Source organism: Balaenoptera musculus, chromosome 20 (assembly GCF_009873245.2).
Source record: "Balaenoptera musculus isolate JJ_BM4_2016_0621 chromosome 20, mBalMus1.pri.v3, whole genome shotgun sequence".
NCBI lineage: Eukaryota > Metazoa > Chordata > Mammalia > Artiodactyla > Balaenopteridae > Balaenoptera > Balaenoptera musculus.
In genome coordinates this window covers 8,636,627-8,661,417 of record NC_045804.1, presented here as the reverse complement: position 1 = coordinate 8,661,417, position 24,791 = coordinate 8,636,627, and the positions used below count along the sequence as shown (strand labels likewise).

Below are 24,791 nucleotides of genomic sequence, written 5' to 3'. Positions count from 1 at the left end.
ATTGGCAGGCCAACTCAGGGAAGCATTTCTAATAGTGACCAGTATTTCCTGATAAAGAAGCTTGACTCGCCATCAACAGCACAGCTGGAAAACTCACGGTTAAAGGAAAAGGAACGCAGCATAAAGGCTTTATTCATAATTGCCCAAAACTGGAAGCAATCAAGATGTCCTACGAAAGGTGAATGGATAAACAGACTGTGTGTGGTACATCCACACAATGGAGTCTTATTCAGCAATAAAGAGAAATGGGCTATCGAGACACAAAAAGACGTGCTAGAAACTTAAATGATTATTGTTTAATGAAAGAAGCCTGTGTGAAAAGGCTGCAGACCGTATGATCCCACCTATCTGACGCTCTGGAAAAGGCAACACTAGCGACAGAATAAAAAGACCAGGGGCTGCCAGTGCTGGAGGGGAGAAGGGAGGGATGAAGGGGTGGGGCACAGAGGAGTTATAGGGCAGTGAAACTACTCTGTAGGACACTGTCCTTGTGGACACGTGACATTATACATTTGTCAAAACCCACAGGCCTGTACAACACAGAGAGTGAATCCTAATGTAGACAATGGACTTTAGTTAATAATAACGTATAAACACTGGCTCACCAATTAAAACAAACACACCACGCAAGATGTTAATAATAGGGGAAGCTGTAGAGGGGTATATAGCAACTCTGTACTATCTGCTCAATTTTCTGTAAACCTAAAACTGCTCTAAAATCTATTAAATATGAAAAAAAAGAAAGGGATCAAGGAACACCTTGGCCAAAGGTAAAAGCCTATTAACTACCTGTGGTATAAGAAAACAAAAAGAAAAGAAAAAAACTTCTTCTAAGAAGAACGTAGAGAAATCCGTAACATCATTTATTCAACAAACATTCGCTCCAGTGCCCATGACAGGCACTGCAGAGCAGGCACCGGGGACGCAGGAATGGAAGGCCAGGGCCCACCCTGCCAAGAGCTCTCACCAACGTGGGCAAGGGGGAAGGAGCAGCACCGCCTCCCCACGGCCGTACCATAAGCAGGTTCATGAAGATTAACGCATGTACTGGGCAGACTCTTCCTGTGAAACAAGTTTCTCCCCCCTTTAAAATGAGGAAACAGGGGCTTCCCTGGTGGCGCAGTGGTTAAGAATCCGCCTGCCAAGGCAAGGGACACGGGTTTGAGCCCTGGTCTGGGAAGATCCCACATGCCGCAGAGCAACTAACCCCGTGCACCACAACTACTGAGCCTGGGCTCTAGAGCCCATGTGCCACAACTACTGAGCCCGCGTGCCACAACTACTGAAGCCCACGTGCCTAGAGCCCATGTTCTGCAACAAGAGAAGCCACCACAATGAGAAGCCCGTGTACGGCAACGAAGAGTAGCCCCCACTCGCCGCAACTAGAGAAAGCCCGCATGCAGCAGTGAAGACCCAACCCAGCCAAAAATAAATAAATAAAATAAATAAATTTATTAAAAATATATAATAATAAAATAAAATAAAATGAGGAAACAGAGGAGGAGAGAAGTCACATCCCGGGATCTGAACCCAGGCGTGTCCCAGAGCAACGTCATGTCTCAGAGCACAGGCCCTGGAAGAGAAGACCCGCCTTCAACCCCAGTCCTACCATCAGAAGAGGGCCTTGGGAAGGTTACTCAATTTCACTGAGCCTCAATTTCTTCATCTTCAATTCACCTTAGTTTCTTCATCTTCTTTAATGCACAGAATTGTGGAAGATTAAAAAAAGAAAATGTAGAGTGTTTAGCAGCCCTGACATGGGATAATTACAAAACTCAAAAAATGTAGCTACTGTTCCAGGCTGCGCACAAACTTCTCAAAGACAAAAGTGATCACTAAGCAAAGACACTGCCACCCACAGTCCAGGAACCAACTTGGCTCTGCACAAAAAGAGGAAGAGAACCTTTCTAATGTGAATGGCTTTAAAAACTAAACATTTTCATTTGACATTTACCTTCTCTACTATACTTTGAAAATGCACCCCCAAAATCCATGTGTTCACCAAGCTAAAATGATAATTATATCCTCCATGGCCCTAAAAACACAGGATGTAAATATCATGAGGCTTGGTTGAAAACTAATTATCTTAAGTTTATAATTAGCCAACTGAAAAAAAGAAGGAACTAGGTGTAAGTAATATCATATAGGTCTCTTTCCTTCTTTAAGGAAAAGAAAAAGCCAAGAGGGGATAAAGATAGAGATGATACTATTTCAATTTAGGCACTGAGTACAATATTCCCTCTGTAATATGAAATACAAGAAACACATGGATTTAGTTATATAACTCATTAATTAGCTAAATATACTATACTCAGTTGCTGGAAGCAGAAAATATGGCCCCAAAGATAAACAACCAAAGCTGGGAAGAGAACTTTCATAAAATAAACGGGGGGAAGGGGAGTTGCTGAGGAACAAGATGTCCTCTGAAAGGTTAGGGTTACAGGTAGCCCTGAATCAGGCTTAATGTTAATGGTATCAACATCTTCCGCAGAATGAACAAACACAGTATACTTGGAAGGGAAAGAACTCGCGTCAGGAAACGAATTGCTCAGCTCCCATCACGGCCTGAATGAACGTAAACATCAGACCGCTGTTCCCACAATCCTGGAACGTCATCTACTGTTCCAAGGACAAAAGCCTTCTCTGGGTAACCTTGCACAACTGTCTACCTGAGGGCGCCAGCACTCATGGCCTCACACTATTTTAAACTCAGAGCCCCCAGCGACTTGCCGTCCACTCCCTCCCTGCCACCGCTGCCGCCCAATTACCAGGTATTCACCTCAGCCACACAACAGCGCCCTTCCCCTCCTCTCCTCCAGCACTGTCACTTCAGGACTCAGACACAAACCAAGGAGCCACACGGCAGAGCCAACGGAGAGCCGGGGCTGGAGTATCACCAGGCCTTGATTTGAATCTCAGTGGTACCACCTACAAGCGCCAGCCTTCTGTTACAGAAAAGAGCAAGAAAGGCTGCGAGCCACCAAAGGTGGAGCATTAGGGGGAAAGCTTACTGCCCAGCCGGGAACCAGGTCAGACACAGACAGATCAGAGAGAGAATGAGGCTGCGGGAAGAGGACTGGGGAGGAACTTCAAAGCAAAGACTGCAAACTAGCCCTGTCCAGAATCAGGAAAGCCAAGGGTCTGAGCGCTGCCTGCGGAGGGGCGAGATCCGGGTTTGCCTGGAGGTGAGCCAGCTGCAGGCGGTCTGGGCTTTCATGCAACCGGATCAGAGCCACGTTACCTGGGCCGTCTGCACCACGGTCAGTGGGCGAGGCGGCCAGGGCAGGGACGGTCACTTGGCAAGCAATTTAAATCTCAGTTTCCTCATTTGTAAAGTGGATTAAGAGAAGAGCCTATCCCGAAGGTACAAACTTCCAGTTATAAGCTAAATAAGTCCTGGGGATGTTAACTATACTGTATTGTACATTTGAAAGTTGGTAAGAGATCTTAAAAGTTATCATAACAAGAAAAAAAATGTGTAACTGTGAGGTGATGGATGTCAACTAAACTTAGGGTAATCATTTCACAATATGTACATAAATCATTACATTGTTAAATGAATACAATGTTATATATCAATTATATCTCAAAAAAGAGGGGGGAGAGGGGAGAAGAGCCTACCCCACAAAGCAAGTGTGAGCAATGAATGAGATACTGGCATACAGCACCCGATACATGCTCGTCATTATTCTTAGGTCTTTTAGAGGTTCTTTAAGTGTTTCTTAAATGGTGGTTCAGCTGTGAGACCCCCGTCTGCCCACAGGGGCCCAGGCAACCAGGCCTCCTTGAGGGGCTGTATGCCGTCCGGTTGCCCACTGCATGCTCAAGGCCTAGCACAGAGGAATGCCCGACCAGTCCCCTCCAGGAGATAAGATAAGAAGACCTCTGATGGCAGAACTCGTTTTGAAATTGTTTCCCATCCCCCTATGGCATCCAGGCCTACTTTGCCTTCCCATTACATGACTAACATTCTCCAACAAAACTGCCTTAAAAGTTTTAAGCTTTGGGCTTCCCTGGTGGCGCAGTGGTTGAGAATCTGCCTGCCAGTGCAGCGGACACGGGTTCGCGCCCTGGTCTGGGAAGATCCCACATGCCGCGGAGCAACTGGGCCCGTGAGCCACAACTACTGAGCCTGCGCGTCTGGAGCCTGTGCTCCGCAACAAGAGAGGCCACGATAGTGAGAGGCCCGCGCACCGCGATGAAGAGTGGCCCCCGCTTGCCGCAACTAGAGAAAGCCCTCGCACAGAAACGAAGACCCAACATAGCAATCAATCAATCAATAAATAAATCTTTAAAAAAAAAAAAAGTTTTAAGCTTTAAGTTAAAAACATGACACAGTTGTATTTGAGGGCCATTCACAATCTAAAATTTCCTTCATGAAAAACAAACATGACCATGAGAATCACAAACATAAAAAGATATTTTTTTCCTCACCATTCCCCTGAATGGTGACAAAGCAGAGTCAAAATGTTTATGTTGTGTTAATTTCCACAGATTTAAGTCAGACCCGGAAGTTGAAGACACTGCTATCCCTATTTTCTATTCTCAGCCTCCCCAGTCAATACTCAATTTTAAGTCAAAGAGCTATGACTCCTGATCCGTCGCACGGAAGGGCTGCCCACTATCAGTGAAAACAGCTGAGCCAACAAGCCACTCAAGTGAATGTTTATCTCCCTCCCCAACCTCTGGTTGGTTTCAACCTTGGTTGTGTGTCAAACAAAACCCAATTTAAGGACCTAACTGATTTGGATTCATGAAAGTATAGCAAAATCTATCTCAGAGAAACGGTTTGAGTAACGTACAAACTCCTTTTAAAAGATAAAAGTTTCCTTGGACCTTTAATGTTAACCAGTTATTTTTACTATAATGTTACTTAAATATGTACAAACAAACTGGGCAAAAACTCATACAATTATAAAATTCAAACTATCGATATAGGGACTTCCCTGGCGTTGCAGTGGTTAAGAATCTGCCTGCCAATGCAGGGGACACAGGTTTGAGCCCTGGTCCAGGAAGATCCCACATGCCGCAGAGCAACTAATCCCATGTGCCACAACTACTGAGCCTGCGCTCTAGAGCCCGCGAGCCACAACTACTGAGCCCGCGCACCTAGAGCCTCTGCTCCACAACAAGAGAAGCCACCGCAATGAGAAGCCTGCGCTCCGCAATGAAGAGTAGCCCCCACTCACCACAACTAGAGAAAGCCCGTGTGCAGCAACGAAGACCCAACGCAGCCAAAAATAAGTAAGTAAATAAATTCAGAAGTGGGTTGATGGAGGAAAATGGCATGAACCCCACCCACAGTATCAAGGCCCCCCCCCCCCCCGCCAAAAAAAAAAAACTAACAATATACATTTAACGGGAAGGATGACAGTTTGTTGAAGCTGAATTCCTCCTTCAACATGAATACGGAACTGATCAGCAAGGCACAGTTGCTTTCAAACCTGGCAGGCCCACACCAAGGGATGCTGTTTGATGATTCACCACTCCTGCCACTTTTCGCTATTTAAACCTGTATTTGTACAGCCCCCTGTCTGTGAAGTAACTTAGCTTATACTTGGCTCAAACACATCATTTACATATTAATTCCACCTCTATTCTTTTTGTATTTGCTTTCAACCATTAAAATAGTATTGTCTGGCAAACAACCGCAATCAAAAAATGGGCAGAAGACATTTCTCCAAAGAAGACGTATAGATGACCAATAGGCACATGAAAAGATGCTCAACATAGATAACTATTAGAGAAATGCAAATCAAAATTACAACGAGGTAACACCTAACACCGGTCAGAATGGCCATCATCAAAAAGTCTACAAATAACAAATACTGGAGAGGGTGTGGAGAAAAGGGAACCCTCCTACACTGTTGGTGAGAATGTAAATTGGTGCAGCCACTATGGAAAACAGTATGGAGGTTCCTTAAAAAACTAAAAATAGAGCTACCATATGATCCAGCAATCCCACTCCTGGGCATATATCCGGAGAAAACCATAATTCAAAAAGATACATGCAGGACTTCCTTGGTGGCGCAGTGGTTAAGCATCTGCCTGCCAACGCAGGGGACATGGGTTCGAGCCCTGGTCTGGGAAGATCTCACATGCCGCGGACCAACTAAGCCCGTGAGCCACAACTACTGAGCCTGTGCTCTAGAGCCCGTGCTCCACAACAAGAGAAGCCACCGCAATGAGAAGACCACGGACCACAACGAAGAGTAGACCCTGCTCGCCACAACTAGAGAAAGCCCATGCACAGCAACGAAGACCCAACGCAGCCAAAAATAAAATAAATAAATAAATAAATTTATTTAAAAAAAAAAAAGATACATGCACCCCAATGTTCATCACAGCACTATTTTTTTTTTAAATTCCCATTTTTAAATAGCCTATGTTTATTTATTTATTTTTTTTTTTTATTTTTTTTTTTATTCACACACACACACACTGTATTTTATTTTTACAAGACATAAATAGACTGACACCAAGCATTGTACATGGATGACCACAACAAAAGCAACAATGATTGCAATTACCAAACATGAAACACACTCATACTATGTCATAATATTGACATTCAGTCCAGTAATCCTCCACTGTAACAGCTCCTTTACTTTGCAGTGAAAATTGATTCGTATATTCTTTGCCTCTGAGTCCTTGCATCACAGCACTATTTACAACAGCCAAGACATGGAAGCAACCTACATGTCCATCGACAGATGAATGGATAAAGAAGATGTGGTTTGTGTTTAAAAACACACACACTCACACACACACACACACACACACACACACACACAATGGAGTACTACTCAGCCATAAAAAAGAATGAGATAATGCCATTTGCAGCAACATGCATGGACCTAGAGATTATCATACTAGGTGAAGTAAGTCAGAAACAGAAAGACAAATACCATACGATATCACTTATATGTGGAACCTAAAATATGACACAAATGAACTTATTTACGAAACAGAAACAGACTCACAGACATAGAAAACAAACTTATGGTTACCCAAGGGGAAAGGGGGTGGAGGAGGGATAAATTAGGAGTTTAGGATTAGCAGATACAAACTACTATATATAAAATAGATAAACAACAATGTCCTACTGTATAGCACAGAAAACTATATTTAATATCTTGTAATAAACCGTAATGGAAAATATGAAAAAGAATATATATACGTATAACTGAAACACTTTGCTGTACACCAGAAACTAACACAACATTGTAAATCAACTATACATCAATAAAAAGAAAAAAGTACTGTTTGGTGCCCCCAAAATAAACTTAAAAGCAAAACATATTCTGTCTAATAGCACTTAGCTATGAATATGATAGGTATCCAGATGATCTCAGTGTGTTTATTTTTTCCAATTATCAAAGTAAAAGTACAACATTAACCAATCCCTGTTAGAGAATTAAAGGATAATAGTCAGAAAAAATAGAGGTATACACATCTTTAAGTAGATCTTTATACTTAAGATATCTTGTCTCTGTTAATAAATCTTGAAGGTCGAATGTTTAGCAGGCCATAGTTACTTAAGCCCTAGGCAAACAAGAATGTCTGGAGTGCTATGAAGGGTTTCTCTTCTCTTCGTTTTTTGTATTTGAAACAGTCACATGACTGATCCATGACCCAACGGAATCCAAAACATGCCATGATTTTCCAAAAATATTCCTAATCCATGAAATTTTTTGTCTAATAGAGAGCAAACTGAGTATATGTGACAATAAAAATAGCAGTTTTGCATATTCTTCTTCAAATTAAGCTGTATTTGGCAGAGAACTGTTTTACCTTCCAGAGTGTAAAAAATAAATTCGTGGACTTCAGAAGAGCATTTGATATTCCAGGGACCTGCAGCTGTCAGCTTTTAAAGATGCCATGTGTTTGCCCACATAAAAGAATGTAATGAGCTATGGAAATATTATCCGGTCTCATGAACCAGAATAAAAAATCCATCGTCAGTAGGCTGATAGTAGGAGTTGGTTTACTCCATCAGGAAAATATCTACCAAGCACTGCTTATTAAACGCCTAGATACAAGTTGTACCTCACAGACCTTGACGTGTTCGGTTCTCTGTTTTCTCTATCACTTCCCTTCCTTTATGGCAGGAGCCCCCATTCTGCTTCAGTGCATGCCCCCCAGCTCATCATTCTACATCTACTTTCAGATGCTCTTCTTTGTTATGAAACTAACAGCGATGGCAATCATGAGATGTAACTTTAAAGATCTATTCTGAATAGGTGGAATGAAATACAGTGGTTGAACTCCTCAAGGAACTTGTCTTTTGGATCTGGAATCTATCAAATATAAAAGACCAAAAAAATAAACCTAGAGAGATATGCACTTATTTTTGGTTGACATAATAGTCAAAAACTAGACTTTAAAAATGTACAGTAAACACAATAGCCAAAAGGTGGAAGCAATCCAAGTGTCCACTGATGAATGAATGGATAAACAAATTGCAGTGTGTATATCTATATATACACGCATACGTGGGATTATTCAACTTTAAAAAAGGAAAAATCTTTTGACACATTACAACATGAACAAACTGTGGAGACATTATGCTAAGTGAAATAAGCAAGTCACAAAAGGACAAATGTTGTGTAATTTCTCTTATGTGAGGTATCTAGAATAGTCAAATCTATAGAGACAGAAAGCAGAAAAGGGGTGGGGCGTGCCAGGGGCTGGGGGTGGGGGAGGGGGAGTTAGTGTCCAATGGGGACAGAGCTTCCGCTTGGGAAGATGCGAATGTTCTGCAGATGGATGGTGGGGATGGCTGTACAACACGTGAATGTACTTAATACCACCGAACTGTACGCTTGGAACTGGTTAAAATGGTAAATTTTATGTTATGTATATTTTACCACATTAAAAAAAAGTACAAATCTACTCCACCTGAAAATTAGCAAATAAAGCCATACAAATAATTCAGTTAAGACCAGTTCAAGGAAGCACATGCTTGTTAATATAATTTTGCTATCACTAAATAAACTCAAGAACAGCAGTCTAGAGAAGGACATAAAGCAAATAGTCTCCTTTTAGTATATGTTCAATCCTGCGAAAGAAAACAAAATGTAAGAGTCTCTGTTACACAACTGTTAAAGAATCTATCCTTTCAAAATTTTTAAATTAAAAAAAGTTATAACTGAAACCAACTTCCTTTCTTCCTATTCCATTTACTACAAACCAAATTAAGGACATCTAAACCAGTGGTCCTCAAACCTGAGCAGGCATCAGAACCATCTCCAGGGCTTGTGAAACCAGACTGCTGGGCCTGCCCCCAGAAATCCTGATTCAGTAGAGAATCAGAATTTAGACTGTTAGAATTTGCATTCTAAGCCAACTTTGTGTTCAGTAAAATGAAGATAACATGCATTTGGGGAAGAGCTTTCTCAATATTAGTAGCATATATCCTGCAATGCAACCATCTCTTAAATCAATTTACTTCTTAAAATATGTACCTGTAGCTTTCAGTTCTGGACTTGGTTTTTAAAACATATATAGGCATTAAACTAGCAAAAAGAAAAACACACATTTTATGATTAGGACCACCTTATGTTACAGAGTAACTTATTCATTAAGAAAAAAAGAGTCTCCCACATGCCGCAGAGCAACTGGGCCCGTGAGCTACAATTACTGAGCCTGCGCGTCTGGAGCCTGTGCTCCGCAACAAGAGAGGCCGCAATAGTGAGAGGCCCGCGCACCGCGATGAAGAGTGGCCCCCGCTTGCCACAACTAGAGAAAGCCCTCGCACAGAAACGAAGACCCAACACAGCCAAAAAAAAAAAAAAAAAAAGAGTCATGTATCACCAACCTCTCAGGTTTAAACCTATAGAGATCTCACAAAGGATTAGAAAAATTAGAATACCATTCTATCAGAGTCAAGAATTTTTAAATGAATTTTATGTTCTGTAGGAGAACCACAGAAACAAAATTTTTTATATACTTGGTATTCATTGCTATGGGAAAAAAGCCACTCAAACACCAAGTAATACATAAACCAGGACACGTTTGTCAGTCAACTATAGTAATTATAGGCTTCAGTTCACTGAACATAAACTCTATTTTACTCACAAAAACCAATTTGCATCAGATTCCTTCAAAACATGATATAAGTATAAGCAGTAAATCCAACCACAAGAGTATGTTCCAATGTGACCTTTTGTTGAAATTTTCACTGCCAGAAGCAGAGTAATGCAGGAAGCGAGAGCACGCATCCCAGGACTCGCTTATTCTTTAGACACATCAATTTCTGGGGCCTTCCTCTATGCTCAGGGTAAAAAGCAGAACATTTGGTTCCCACCCTCAAGACACTCGAGTGGAAGGGAAGGTGACAAGCCTAGCGACCCCGGCAAGGCAGGAACCAGGGAGGTGACAGTGGGACACCAGAGCCCAGAGCGGGAACTCCTCTGAGAACAGGATCTGACCGGTGAGAAGGATGGAGAAAGGCCCTCCAGGCACGAAGGCCAGGAAGCAGAATGGCACGCTTGGGAAGCGGCCAGTGACCCCACAGAACTCGAGCGGGGAGCACGTGCGGGTCTCGCCTGCGGAGACGAGGCTACGAGAAGACCTTAAGAGGCAGAAGGCGAAGGGCTCCGGGATGGAGCTAAAGGGTCTGAATTCGTCTCGGAGGTGAGGGGCAGCCACTTGAGAAGTTTAAACTAGCAAGTGACATGGTCAGATGTACAACTGGGAGACTCGGCGGCAGCAACCCTGAGAAAGAGCGGGTGGGAGAGACAGGGTTGAGATGCAGAGCCCGTAGGTCACTGCAGGGACCTGGACGTGAAGGGACGAGCTGTGATCTGAGGCTGAGCCAACAGGGTCAAAGGAGCAGATTCAGACCCAGGTCAGAAGACCTCCTCAACGGGCGAGGGTCCAGCCATCACCAGGGCTGAGGCGGGTAGGGGGGCTGTCAGGGATGTCTGGGTTCCGGGTCTGAGGGTTGGGTACGTGGCAGTGGCACTCATCAGAAGCAGCAGCTCAGAGGAAAAGTAGAGCTTTTCAAAGGAATTTTATTGCGTGTGTGTGTGTGTGTGTGTGTGTTTTCTGTTGGTGTGCTCTTTGTGGGGCAGGAGGAAGGTGTGGACTCTGTTTCAGATGTACTAAATCTGCCTTGGAATGGCCAGGTGGAGATGGCCTGGCAGGGAGCTGGCTGGAAATCTGGAAGCTCCTGCGTGTAGGCTGAAGATAAGCTTTGAGAGCTTTGGTTTATAAAGTGACAGTTGAAGCCACGGGTTTAAATGAGGCTGCCCAGGAGGAGATGTCGGGTGAGAGGGAGCTGGGTCCTAAAATAGCATTAACTACCAATTAAAACACCTGTGATGTCCAGAAAACACAAAATATTCAACTAGGGGGTCTCAAAATAGCAAAACAGGTTATCATTAGAGGAAGAGTCCATCTGTACCCAAGAAGGCAAGGCGGTGGTGGGTGGAGTAACAAAAGCAAGGGCGACCAGAGGGAGGGCCAGAGACCCGAGAGGAAGAGAGCTACCACCAGCCGTCTAATCAAACATGCGAGACATTTAGAACCGGACACTTATCAATCACTCAGATCTGCACTATGCATGTGAACGGTGCACTAGGGATACTCTAGTGCAAAAACGTGTAGGAGAGATCTATGAAATACTCATGGCAGATTTCGGAATGGAAAAAGGATTCAGTACATATCACGGTATATTTAGCAATTATCTTACAGAGTGATAATTACATAAACCTACATACGTACATACGAAAAACAAAAACAAGGCCAGTACTCCTAACGTCAAATCGTACCTTTCAAGAGAACTGTAATGCGATACATGCTTTCTGTTGCAACATGTAAAATTATTCCACTAGAAGTATATTAAATTGTCAGTTTCACTCTCGCACAGGTTAAAAATCAAGATAGAAGGATCAATTATCACACCTGCCAACGCAAATCCTCTCTTCAGTGAACTTCTCTGTGGGCACTTCCCCAGCTAGACTGACATCCCCATCCGGGGCTCTAATGAAAGGAGCACAAACAAAGGACTGGCCAGCACCACTGCCACCACCCGCCCCCACCTCAGCGGTCCCCAAGGGCTCACAGCAGCCGCTACATAGAAACCCTCTTCATCACACCTGCCAGTAAATTAACTCCTTTCAACTGCTCACTATAAACAGTAGAATCAATGAAGTGGGTTACAAAGTAACTATAAATGGAAAGACCCAGTTTAATTTGGGAAAAAAATGTTTTGCATCCTATTTGCAACTCAAAATTACAAAGGATAATCATGGGGATGAAAAAGGAGCAGCCGGTTTTAACCACTCACTTCAATCTCTATCAGCGAATGTTTAAACAGAGCTGCTAAAAAGTAGATGAACTGATGGGTCTGAGGTCTGCGCTTCCTCCCTGTGCCTATTTGCCGTAATGAACAATTAAATCAGCAAAAGGTTAAGGTAATTGAAAAGGACAAGTGACCCAGTTTCTGTAACAAAGCCATGGCAGGAAAGGAAACAAAGGAAAAGGAGGATGCGAGGGAACAGAGGAGGCTGAAGAAACATAATAACCAAATGCAAAGGTTTATTTGAAGCAGGATCCAAACAAGTTGTAAAAAGACATTGTTCTAGGGGCTTCCCTGGCGGCACAGTGGTTAAGAATCCACCTGCCAATGCAGGGGACAGGGGTTCGAGCTTTGGTCCGGGAAGATCCCACGTGCCACAGAGCAACTAAGCCTGTGTGCCACCACTACTGAGCCTGTGCTCTAGAGCCTGCAAGCCACAACTACTGAGCCCACGTGCCACAACTACTGAAGCCCGCACGCCTAGAGCCCGTGCTCCGCAACAAGAAAAGCCACAATGAGAAGACTGCGCAAAGCAACAAAGAGTAGCCCCCGCTCGCCACAGCTAGAGAAAGCCCGCGCGCAACAACGAAGACCCAACACAGCCAAAAATAAATTAAATTTAAAAGAAAAAGACATTGTTTTAGACAGCTAAGAAAGTCTGAACATGGTCTTGCTATTGGATGACATGGGGGAATTATCAGTACTCTTGTTGGGTGGATGATGACACGGAGGTTACCTTTTAAAAAGAAAAAGGTCCTTATAGTTTGAGGTGCATGCTGAAGTGTTTTGGGATGAATTAACAAGATGCCTGAAATCAGCTTTACATACACCAGCAGCGGAAAAAGTGGGGAGAGCAGATGAAACAAATTGGCAAAATGTTGATGCTTTTGGAGCTGGGCCATGGGTACCTTTCTCTCTACTTCTGTATGCTTGAAATTTTCCATAATATAGGGTTTACCTGTTTGGTTTTTTAGACAAAAACAGGTAAATCAAAGAGGCAAGGAGCTGAATCAGATCCTGCTTTATTTCTTCTTGAAATATCTCCTACTGAACCATAACTGTCTTCACCCTAGCACATTAAAAGTAATTCAGAGTGCATAATGTATTGGGAGAGTGGGTTTAAGAGAACGGAAAAGGCCTGGTTCTGTACAAAACAGTGTACAATGGAAGTATACTATAATTGCTCATTTTCAAAGCTAAGCAAGTCTGACTACAATCCCAGCTTTTATTAAACGCAATAGCATTTACACTATGGCATTCAAAAACTTGATAAATGAAAAGAGTACAATCTCCCCCCACTAAAAACTGCCCAGGATCCTTAATATAACATTAGAGAAACTGGACCATTTCCCTTCACTCCTAGACTGAATAAAACTGGCTTTTTTTGTTTTGTTTTTTAATTTTTAATTTTTATTTATTTATTTATTTATTTTTGGCTGTGTTGGGTCTTCGTTTCTGCGCGAGGGCTTTCTCTAGTTGCGGCAAGCGGGGGCCACTCTTCATCACGGTCCGCGGGTTTCTCACTATTGCGGCCTCTCTTGTTGCGGAGCACAGGCTCCAGACGCACAGGCTCAGTAGTTGTGGCGCGCGGGCTTAGTTGCTCCGCGGCATGTGGGATCTTCCCAGACCACGGCTCGAACCCGTGTCCCCTGCATTGGCAGGCAGATTCTCAACCACTGCGCCACCAGGGAAGCCCTAAAACCGGTTTTAAAGTTAGCGATCCCAAAATGCAGACTGCTTATTCCTTTGAGTAAAAACAAATTCTATTGCATATTAGGCTCACTGAAGATCTAACAAAACCTCAATTAATGAAAAAGATGTATTTCAACATCACACCTAACCATCAGGAACTTGGAAACTACAAAACGGCCCAGGGATAAAATCTAGGATGAGAGGAAGAGGATGTGCTTCGAAAAGAAAAGCAAAAGACGGAATGAAAATATTTCATAACTGAAATAAAGGTAAAAACCCAATATGCATGGGACTCAGGTCAGAGGAAGAAAACGAAATCCGAGGAAAGGGGACTGGGGCTGCCAGTATGTTCAGGCAAGGAGGAAGGGGTGGGTGAACACACAGGGGCTTCAGGAGGCAACCACCCGCCTCGGAGCAAGAAGGCAGAGCAAGACGGGCTCCGGCAGGACCCCAACCAACAGAGGAACAATCTGGAAACGGATGCATGGGGAGGCCTCCTTGGGAAGCGCTCTACCGCCCGGATTTCTGTGCACCTCGCCCCCGCCCCCGCCCCAGAAAGAGCCAACTTGATTGCCCTTGGGGTGAGGCTCCCCTCAGACTGTGCTGCGATACACGAGCCTACCCCGGGGTCCCCCACATATCTCCCCAGCTGTCCTGATGTATAAGCTGTGAATGGATGAAATAAAGCTTAAATATAAATACAAATGTCTATTTAATCTAAAAGAGACACACATTCAGAGTTTATATGCCAGCATATGACTCTGCTGATTCATCTCTCCTTGTATTTGGGAGCGGGACAGGGGCTGGCTGTCAGAAAGGGATGGGTGAGGCGGTGGATGTTTCCAGGCCCTGCCTCACCCACCGTCACGTCTGTGGTCTGCTTAGTTCTATCACGTCCTCACAACAGTCCCCATTAGTGACCGGCCTAGTCACTAGGTTACAGAGCACGTCTGTGGCGGGGCCCAGCTCTGCACCTAGTATCACAGCAAATCTCTTTCTCCTCCCTTCATCCTCTAGTCTTGGTGGGAAGACATGAGGTATCTGAGGAAAGAGAAAATGAACGAAAAAAACCAGAGAACAAAACAAACAAGAGAATGAAAAGAGCAGAAGCAAATGTTGTTCTGGGGGCCACTCAATCAGCAACCACACGCTTGCAAAGAGGGCTTTTCGGTTACTCAACCTGTAAAAGTACATCACTTAAACTACTACGAAATTTGTCAAATGGGTTTTGCATAATTTATGAAGATGTTAAAAAAAAAAAAAAAAGCCAACTTCATCACAAAAGGGCTTTGCTCCTAAGGGAGGCATTGGTTAACTGAAGGGTCAGAGCATGTTACTTTTTTTCCATGGAGAAAACATAAATCCCTTGTCTGAAGACAGGCCACAGATCTGAGCTTCAGCCACCAAACCCACTTCCCATCTCCTCACACGAAAAGCTCAGGTGAACAAATAGCCACCAGCTGATCAAAGATATCTGAGTGCCTGCTGTGTGCTTGGTACCGAAACTGGAGGGAACAAGGGAAAAAACAAAGCCTCTGCCCTCGAGGAACATACAAAATAGTTAGAGAATAAAAGAAACTGATTACCTGCCACTGACTACACCGTTAAGGAGGAGTCGGCGGAAAGGGAGAGAAACACGGAGGGCTTCTTAGCAGCATCAGGGAAGCGGGTGGGCCAGTAAGATTAAGATTAGACAGCTGGGGAAGGTGAACATCTAATGCAGGGAAGGAAGTGTCAAAAGAAAGGGTGGGGGGCAGGAAAAGACACCGAGTGGCAAACAGGGACAGCACAGAGTAGAGGTAAACATTCATGCTGGGAAGTTTGCATAATTATGAAATAAGCTTAAACAGAGAGGGTAGGACACGAAGGGCCCTGAAGAAAAAGCAAAGCAGTTTAGAACGGATATGACTGATAACAGAGATCACTTCAACAGAGGGCTGACAAGTGGAAACAGTGTCTGGCAGGAGAACACAGTACGGACCAAAGGGAGGAATGTATAAGTAAGAAAATAACAGCTCTGGTCACGCCCTCCAAAGGCTGGACCGAAGGCGGTGCTCAGGAGAGAAAGGGACAGAGATGTGACTTGAGAGCACAATCTAAAAGATGCATCTGCTAGGGATACAGATGGCCAAGGGGGTCTGGGGGCACGATGACAGGACGGAGAGAACAGGGAGAGTGTGCAGGTGCGGAGAGGAGAGAGCGATGTGACCAAATCCGTCGGATGACAGGAAGCCCACTCGAAATGGGGCTGGACGAGGCAGCGACTCGTGGCACGTCACAGAGAGCAGTGGGGCCTCTCCTGTCACGCGCTCCAATGGCAGCTGTCCCCAGATGAGAAAAGGATCAGAGACAGGTCCTCGCCTCCCCCGCCACTGTGACCACAGAGGCCTCGGCCCGTGCCCGACCCCCTGCCTCTGCACGTTACTCTGTTCCATGGACTCTCTCTCCTTCGTCCTCCCTCTGTATTCTTTATGAAGGGGCCATGAACACCAGGAGGGAGAAAGCTGTAAGTTTTAAAATTTGTATTTTAACTCAGAAATTTCAAAATGAAACACTCAAACCCAAGCATCTCGGAACCACAGCTCCCACCTTAAGTCCCTTCTCTGCGGGCACCTCACTAGGCCCGGGTGAGACCACAGATCCTTGAAGGCACAATCCACTGGAATGTTCTGCACTGATTAAGTTCTCCTCCCACAAGTCAGGCAGAGCAGCCCCAGGAAATGTTTCTGGTTGAGCTTGGAAAGGTCACAGACATCTTCAAGGGCAAGAACCCTCATAACACTTTCCAGGACACACATTATGATAAAAAGAACACCAAACTCTCTGCCTCAGCTGACTGTGGAAGCTTTAACTTCTCTGAAGCTCATATGCCTCCCCCTCAAAGGGGGCTGAGCTGGGGGATTTCTCGACTCACTGAAGCTCCAACAATTGTTCCTGGGCTCACATCTAACAACAGAATGTCCCCCAGATGCCCCAAATGCCTCCTGAAACACCTTCACTTCAATTCTGTTTGTTTACCATTAACATTTACATGATTTCTTAATTCTACCAGTATATTGACCCCAAAACAAATCATCAGTTGTCATTAAATCAATCAAAATCAATTAACATACTTGATACCCACTGTATACCTACTGACACAGGCACTTCCTACCTCAGCATATCCTGGCAATCCTAAATTACAACAAAACTCTTGGTTAAAACAAAGGCCTTAAGTGAACGGAACAGCATCTCCTCCAGCGGTCATCACAGGACCCTGTCAATTAGGACCTGGATCCACCTGTCAATACCACAAGCTGGTCACCTGAGGAACACTTCTGTCACTGTCACATGCTGTGATTACTGAAGCACAATCACTTTTTGCGGTTCTCAAAAATATTTCGGTTGAAGCTACAGTTCCGTTTTTGCATTAACTATATACCTCTTTGCTCATCCTGAATGAAATGAAAAGAACATTTTTAGAGTAACTCTTTTATACCACTGTTTTTCATCAACAAGAGAAAAAGCAGAGCAAGGAAAATACTGAGGATTCTATGTTGTGCAATTACAATCAGAAAAGCGGCAAGTGACACCACAAAAATCACTACAGGCTTAACGAACATTCTAGTCTGTACCTAATTCTGGAAGGAAAAAGGTAACATATTTCATTTTCAGATTAAAAAATAATTTCTAACAACTCAAAAAAAATTTACCACTGCTTAAAACAAAAGCAAGTGAAAAATCAGTTAATTTTAAAAGATTGAGGGGTGGCTGAGAATTTCAATTTCAATTTCTTCTGTAAATCCATGCATAAAAGTGACAAGGCAAACTGTACCATTCTGAAAACTGTAAAGAAAGGAAAATAAGGAAGCTGAACATTAGACAATCAAAATACCTCTTTATTAAAGCTAGTGTCTGCAGAAGAGATTAGTCTTTGCCTCAAATGATCAGGGTTGCATCAAGATTTTAAAATCGTCCTTAGCGTTCTGGAAAACATAAGACACCAGTCTCATGCCTGCCCACTCCACCCCCAGGCATCTCCCGGGCTCACTGCCCTCCACCGCCCCACACAAATCCCCCAGCGCCACCAGCCCCTGCCAACCGAAAAGGGATAGGTGACCGAGCCCCACAAGGAATCCACAGGCCGGCCAGCTTCCTGGGCCCAGGGGGAAGGACCAGATCTAGTCTCTCTAGAATCTGAACTAGGAAATGTGACAAGAACCGGTCACTTAGAAACTGAAAGAAGGCAACAAGAAGTGCCACAAAGGCAAACTGGAGCCAGAGGGGTTATGACCAGCTGAAAAAGCACAGGAGCTGAAGCCGCAGGGGAGGGAAAGGCAGGAGAGAGCAAAGCAGCCGGTTGGTGGTGGGGGGAGAGGCAGATGGAGGAGGCAGAGTCCCGGGGTGGGGGGCGGGAGAGGGGGGAGTTCCGGGGACAACTGCTGCCGGGAACCACCCTCCGATGCAGGGCTCTTGGAGCTCAGCCGTGGCGCCTCGCACTCCTGGATTTCTGCAGGATCTCATCGCACACAGCATGTGTTCCACCGACAATACCCCCTCTCAGGCCGGAGTGGGCCTCTGCTCCTTGTGACCAAATGCCAAACCAGCACCCAGAACATGCAAACAGGAAGCAAGCCTTTCTGATAAGCCCTAGACATAAAATACTGAACAGTCCTAGTATTGAAGGAACATACAGAACTAAAAAATACGCCCCCAACAACAACAAAAAACCCAAACCTCGCACCTGACAGAGAAGGGGCACAAGGGAACTTTCTGCGGTAATGGATGGAAAGGCTCTGCATCTTGACAGAGATGCGTGTCACTCTTTAGTCAAAACTGATCAAACTATAAACCTGTGACCATTTCACTGTCTATAAATTATACATCAATTTAAAAAACAGACGCCCTAAATCTAAATTTTTCCCTTGAGAAGACTTGAGTTTTGTTTTGCTTTCCAAGACTAAATTGATCTGGATAAATCTCACAAACGATGCTGAGTAGGAAGAAGCCAGATGCAAAAACACCTGAGCTTCTATTTATACGCGGAACAGACACAGAGAAATTCATCTCCGTGTCATAGCCAGAGTCGGGGCTAGCTACGCGGGACCAGGAGAGCCGAGAGGGACCCTCAGGGGCCGGAAGGTTCTGGTTCTTCATCTCGGTTCAGACTGACACTTTCATCAGGGCATATTTCATGACAGAGGCATCTTCCTGTACATCCACTTATATTACACCTTAACAATAACACAAAAGAGAAGGGAAAGGAAAGAATACCTTATACTAATCTAAAAGGGATTGGCAAAAAGTTTGTTTTGGGTTTTGGGGGGATTTTTTTGCCTCTAGTGAAATGCTTATTTTGAACCAAACTCTTTAGGTAGTAACAAAGAAAATTAAGACTTTAGTTACCCCATTTGTAGAATTCTAATATGACTCATGAATTTGATATTAGCGGAGGAAATTCATTCAACAGAGTCCTTAGAATCTGGTACATTAAACCCCATCCTATGTGTCAGTTCCACATGGTGAACTCACCCATAATCTAAATGAGCAGCAGAGGGAAAAAAACCACTCTCCACATCCCTTTTCTACTTTAACAAAAAAAAAAAGAGCAAAATCCAGAGGAGGAATTATTTAGTCACAATCCCACTTCTGTGTTTTTCAAATGGAGAATTAACTGAAATTCATACATTACCCTGAGGTGAATTATTTTAAAAATAAACATGCAGATTTTGATTTTCAGAGACTTATAGTTTAAAAACATTTCACAAACTTGATAAAGTTCAAAAGCATAAAAACAGAACAAGTAAAAGTGGAACAGGTCACCAAATTTGAATACCTAAAAAAATAAGAAGCTGAAGAGTAAACTGAAAAGTACTTACAGCCATAATTAATTCAAAGGGGTGTTTATACACCCTCACTGGTGACTGGTATTTTTGCACCATGATTGCAATAAAACAGCAATCCTCTCACACCTGCAAAACACAAACATTTGTGATAAATAAACAAGATGTGGAAAAAATTAAATCTGCATTTACACAACATACTACAGTCTAAGGAATCTCAGTGGGTCATAATTCTATGCACGCAAAAGTCAAAAGACGAGGCTTAATTGTACACGGACAAGGGAAGGCGATAAAGACAGTAAGAAAAGGTGAAGAAAGCCCAAGTGGAGTGAGGGAAGCAGCTCTGGTCTGAGGGCTGGAGGACCCCATTGCCCTACCTGCCTCACCGCCTCTCCAGGGGCTGCCCTGGGTCCTTTCGAGCAGTGAAATGTCATGATTCCATTATTCTGATAACCCATACAATTAGTTCTTGAATCATTTTCTCTTCAACAACTTCCATTAGAAGCCAAATAAAAATGGTGGCACTTCAAGATATTAAGCCCAGGACACACAAAAATAAAAGTGGAAAAAAACACTAGTGTGTCTCAAATTATGGGATACTCCTCAAAAGATATTTTCAAAGGAAACTTGTCAATTCCCATTTTCTAAGTGCAAGACCACAACTTCAGGGACTTCCCTGGTGGTCCAGTGGTAAAGAATCTGCCTTCTAATGCACGGGAGGTGGGTTCCATCCCTGGTCAGGGAACTAGGATCCCATGGGCCGCGAGGCAACTAAGCCCACGCACCACAACTACTGAGCCTGCGCGCCACAACTAGAGAGAGAAAACCCGCACACCGCAGCTAGAGAGAAGCCCGCGCACCGCAACAAATATCCTGCCTGCCACAACTAAGACTCCACGCCGCAACTAACACCCCACACAGCCAAGAATTAAATTAATTAATTAATTAATTAAATATATTTTTTTAAAAAGACAACTTCAGGGACCTATCTTCAAATGGCAGAGACGCCACCAAGCACTCTGGCTAGAAGCTCCACTGACTTCTCCAGCCTCAAATAGCTGTAATATCAGGAAGCAATCAACTAAGTGCTGAAGCCTACTTCAAAGTCAGGAATCCTCCTGCCAGGGACACATTTACACACTGGCCCCAGCCTACCTGGATTTTTCTGAAAACACACTTTTATTTGGAGTCCTCTATGGGACTTCACTTCCCTATTTAAAAGGGAGGAAGAAAAATAAATCCAAAGAGCATACCTGCCCTGCCGAGGATAATCATTAAGAATGTTATTTTATGCTGAATATGGTAAGAGGATATTCAGAAGTACCAAATGTAATATCCTCAAGGAGTCCAAAGTCTAGCTGTAAAAAAAGAAAACTTTACGAAGATATGTTTTATATCATAAGATTCCTACCTATATTATTACATTTAAACAGGTCTGGAACCTCCTCTGGTACGTTTCGCATATCTCTCAGAGAGAACAGGTTCTGGCGGAACACAGCCATATCTGGCACTCTGAAAACTGCTGAAGAATAACTCTGGGAGACCTCAAGCAAGTCATTTGACTTCCCCCGGACTCAGATCCACCTCTGCAAAGCGAGGTTTGGGGTGAGATAATCTTGAAAGACTTCCAGCTCTAAAATCATGAGGCTCAGAGACAAACTCCTGAATCCACCACAATCAGCTGGAATGCTGCCATTAATCTTGATTCTGGGACCGGCAGGTCCTGGTGCGCTGGGACCGTGTTCTATTTAGCTTTGCCAACCTGATAATGCTGGTGCCCAGCAGGAATTCAACAACCTTTTAAATTTTTAATTAGGAAAATTAATTTTAGGATATCTCCCACAGAAGGAGAGGCTGATTTGATACGGGGTATCAAAAGGGGTGGGGGGAGAATGTAAAAAAAAAAAAAAAAAAAAAGAGGAATGCTCGGTTAAGACTCGGTAACACCCATTCGGGATTCCACTGCCCGGCAGAACCCAAAGCGACTACGCTCAAGAACCTGCTAATTCACGAGCTTCTGAACTCCTGCCAGTTCCCAGCTTCCGATGCTCTGGTCCAAAGAAACGTCCTACGTGGGAATCCGGAGTTACAACCGCCAAGTGGCACCGTGGACCAGGGCAACCTCTACTGCATGACAATCGGTGCTTAAAAATTAGCCAATGGCCAGACCCAGTGAGTCCACCCCGAGCAGGCTCAAGGGGCAGCCGGGCCCTCCGCTCGATCCGGGGGTCCGGCGCGGCGGCTCCTCGGGCCCCCAGCCCCGGCCGACCCGGGGAGGTGCGCCAGAGGCCGGCTGGGACCCCGAACTCTGCTTCCCCCAGGAGGGGTCCCGGGTGGGAATATGGGAGGGTGGGGGCGGGGAGGGGGCGACCAATACAGTAGGAGCGGCGCGGGGGGCGGCGGGCCGGAGGCGGGCGGGAAGACAGTCCGCTCCCGAGTCAGGGACCCGGGGGGAGCCGGGGAGAGCCGGGGGGAGCCGAGAGGCCGGGGAAGGGCAGGCAAGGCGGGGAGGCGGACGCGAGAGCCTCGCGCCTCCCGGAGGGGCCGGGCCGGGGGCGCGCTCGGAGCCCGCCGCGGAGACGCGCGCCTACCTCTTGTCAGAAGGGCCGGGCCGGGGACGCGGGGCGGCTGGGGGTGCTCATGCCGGCGGCTCCGCGGTGCCGTCGCCGTTCGACTGCTGGCTGCGGCAGCCCCGCCGCCGGTTCCGGGGAGTGGGCCGTGGGGCGGGAGCGGGAGGGGCCCGGCGAGGCTCCAGTGGTTGTTACGGGTGACGGGGAGGGCGGGGCCGGGAGAAGGGGCACGCGTGCGCGAAAGCGGCCGAGGGGCGGAGGCAGGAGCGACGACGGTTGCTAGGAAGGGGGAAGGGGTGACAACCTGGACCGAGCCGAGCTGCGCAGGCGCCAACTCCAGGCCGGCGGGCGTGGGAGGAGCTCGGAGTAGGCGTCGGCCCAGAAGCAAGGCAGGTCTGCCCAAAGGCGCCTGGCCCCACCCAGATTTGCGTCACGGGGCGGGCCTAGTGTGAGGGGCGGGGCTCGCGAGTAGCGGGGCGGAGGCTGCCGAGACACAAAAGGGGCGTCCAGCAGTGGCCCCGGGGAGTTCCGCTGACTTGGAACTGGGAAGTCTGCGAGGCATCAAAATAGCCGGGGCCTTCCGGCTTTGCGGGGGCCCAGGGCCGGGCTGGTCTGTCTGATCGGCGCAGGAGGCTCCCCGTACTTCCTCATTTTTTGTTGACTTCTACGGTGTCCTGACCACATTCTCGCCGAGTAATGCAGATGAGGCAAACGCCAGGGCTGGGGAGGGGCTGGGGAGGGGCTGGGTGGGCCCCAGCAGCATCTTGTCAACACGTCCGAGCTGTTCGATGGACCTAAGCCAAGTGGATCTGACGTTTCGGCAAGAGCTCCAACTTTGAAGTACAAGTGTGATACACACTGAGACATTTAGGAGTTCTTCAGAGGAGCTAATGACTAGAGAAGGACAGCACGCACGTCCACCCACACAACAAGGATGGTTTTATAGCCAACATACAGTTTCTCCATCAATGTCTCTGTTGTTCCGTTTGCATTAGTCACCCTCGGTGGCTGTGCATTTGACGCTGCCAGTGCACAGCACATTTTTGGAACAGTTTCGGAATTTCCTTCAGGGCTAGTTTACCAGCCACACAAGAAAATCATTCATTACTTGATCACACCTTGTTTTTCAACTCAAACCATCATTTTCCAGCTTGATCACCCACCCTGCTTACTAGACTCAGCTAGGGCTGGCTTTTGCCTGTTTGTGAAAATCACATCCACCTTCAAAAGATGGTCCGAGAAAGAGACAACCCAGTAAACAGCAGCACTTATGAAATGGTCTCGCCCCAAAATTGACCTGATCTGATAAGCCTCTAGATGGCAACGGCCAATTTACAAGAAATAGGAACAGAGGAACATGTTAAATAATACCAGGGGGAAATAATCAGCCAAGCATAAATCATGGGAAATACTGCATGACAAACACATTCCTCATCAAAGGACAAAGGAAAAAATAGGGGAAGGGCCACACTATAGATCAAAAGAGATTGAGAAATTTATTGAGCCATACACCTATGATTTGTTTGCTTTTTTATGTAAATATTATACTTCAATTAAAATTTTTTTCACAGCTAAAAGCGCATTGTTGAAAAATCCAAATTGTGAAAATCATCACCTGCCATTATTACATTAACATTTAAATAAACAGGCATTTTTAACAAACATTTAAAGCTTTTTTTTTTTTTTTTTTTTTTTTACTTTTTTTGGGGGTTTATTTAATTTATTTATTTATTTATGGCTGTGTTGGGTCTTCGTTTCTGTGCGAGGGCTTCCTCTAGTTGTGGCAAGCGGGGGGGCCACTCTTCATCGCGGTGCGCGGGCCTCTCACTATCGTGGCCTCTCTTGTTGCGGAGCACAGGCTCCAGACGCGCAGGCTCAGTAGTTGTGGCTCACGGGCCCAGTTGCTCCGCGGCATGTGGGATCTTCCCAGACCAGGGCTCGAACCCGTGTCCCCTGCATTGGCAGGCAGATTCTCAACCACTGCGCCACCAGGGAAGCCCTTAACAAACATTTAGACACTCAAAACCTGAAAAAAAAAAAGAGGGCAGGATTTATAAATACATAAATACCCACGCATACTTTTAGAATGATAGCTACTGGAAGAAAGAGACTTTTTTTTTTTTAATTTATCTAGGCTGCACCGGGTCTTAGTTGCAGCACGGAATCTTCGTTGTGGCATGCGGGATCTTTAGTGGCAGCATGCAGACTCTTAGTTGCAGCATGCATGTGGGATCTAGTTCCCCGACCAGAGATCGAACCCAGGCCCCCTGCATTGGAAGCATAGAGTCTTACCCACTGGACCACCAGGGCCGTCCCAGAATGAGACTTTTTAAAACGCCAATCTAGACAAGATTTTCTTCCATTCCAATGCCTCTTTCCTACAGGTTGGTGATACCAAGA

The 24,791-nt window shown here is 45.3% G+C and overlaps 1 protein-coding gene across 1 annotated transcript in view; it reads right to left on the bottom strand.

Moving 5' to 3' along the window:
• The window catches only part of SEC14L1 (SEC14 like lipid binding 1), a 51,611-nt gene extending 29,050 nt beyond the window's left edge, over positions 1-22,561 (bottom strand). Inside the window, exons 1-2 of the mRNA XM_036837043.1 lie at positions 22,413-22,561; positions 19,858-19,950 (exon numbers count right to left, since the gene is read on the bottom strand). Coding sequence (XP_036692938.1) covers positions 19,858-19,920 — 63 coding nt within the window. The 5' untranslated portion in view covers positions 19,921-19,950; positions 22,413-22,561. The remainder of the gene's footprint in view (positions 1-19,857; positions 19,951-22,412) is intronic.
• Positions 22,562-24,791: the final 2,230 nt, after the last annotated feature.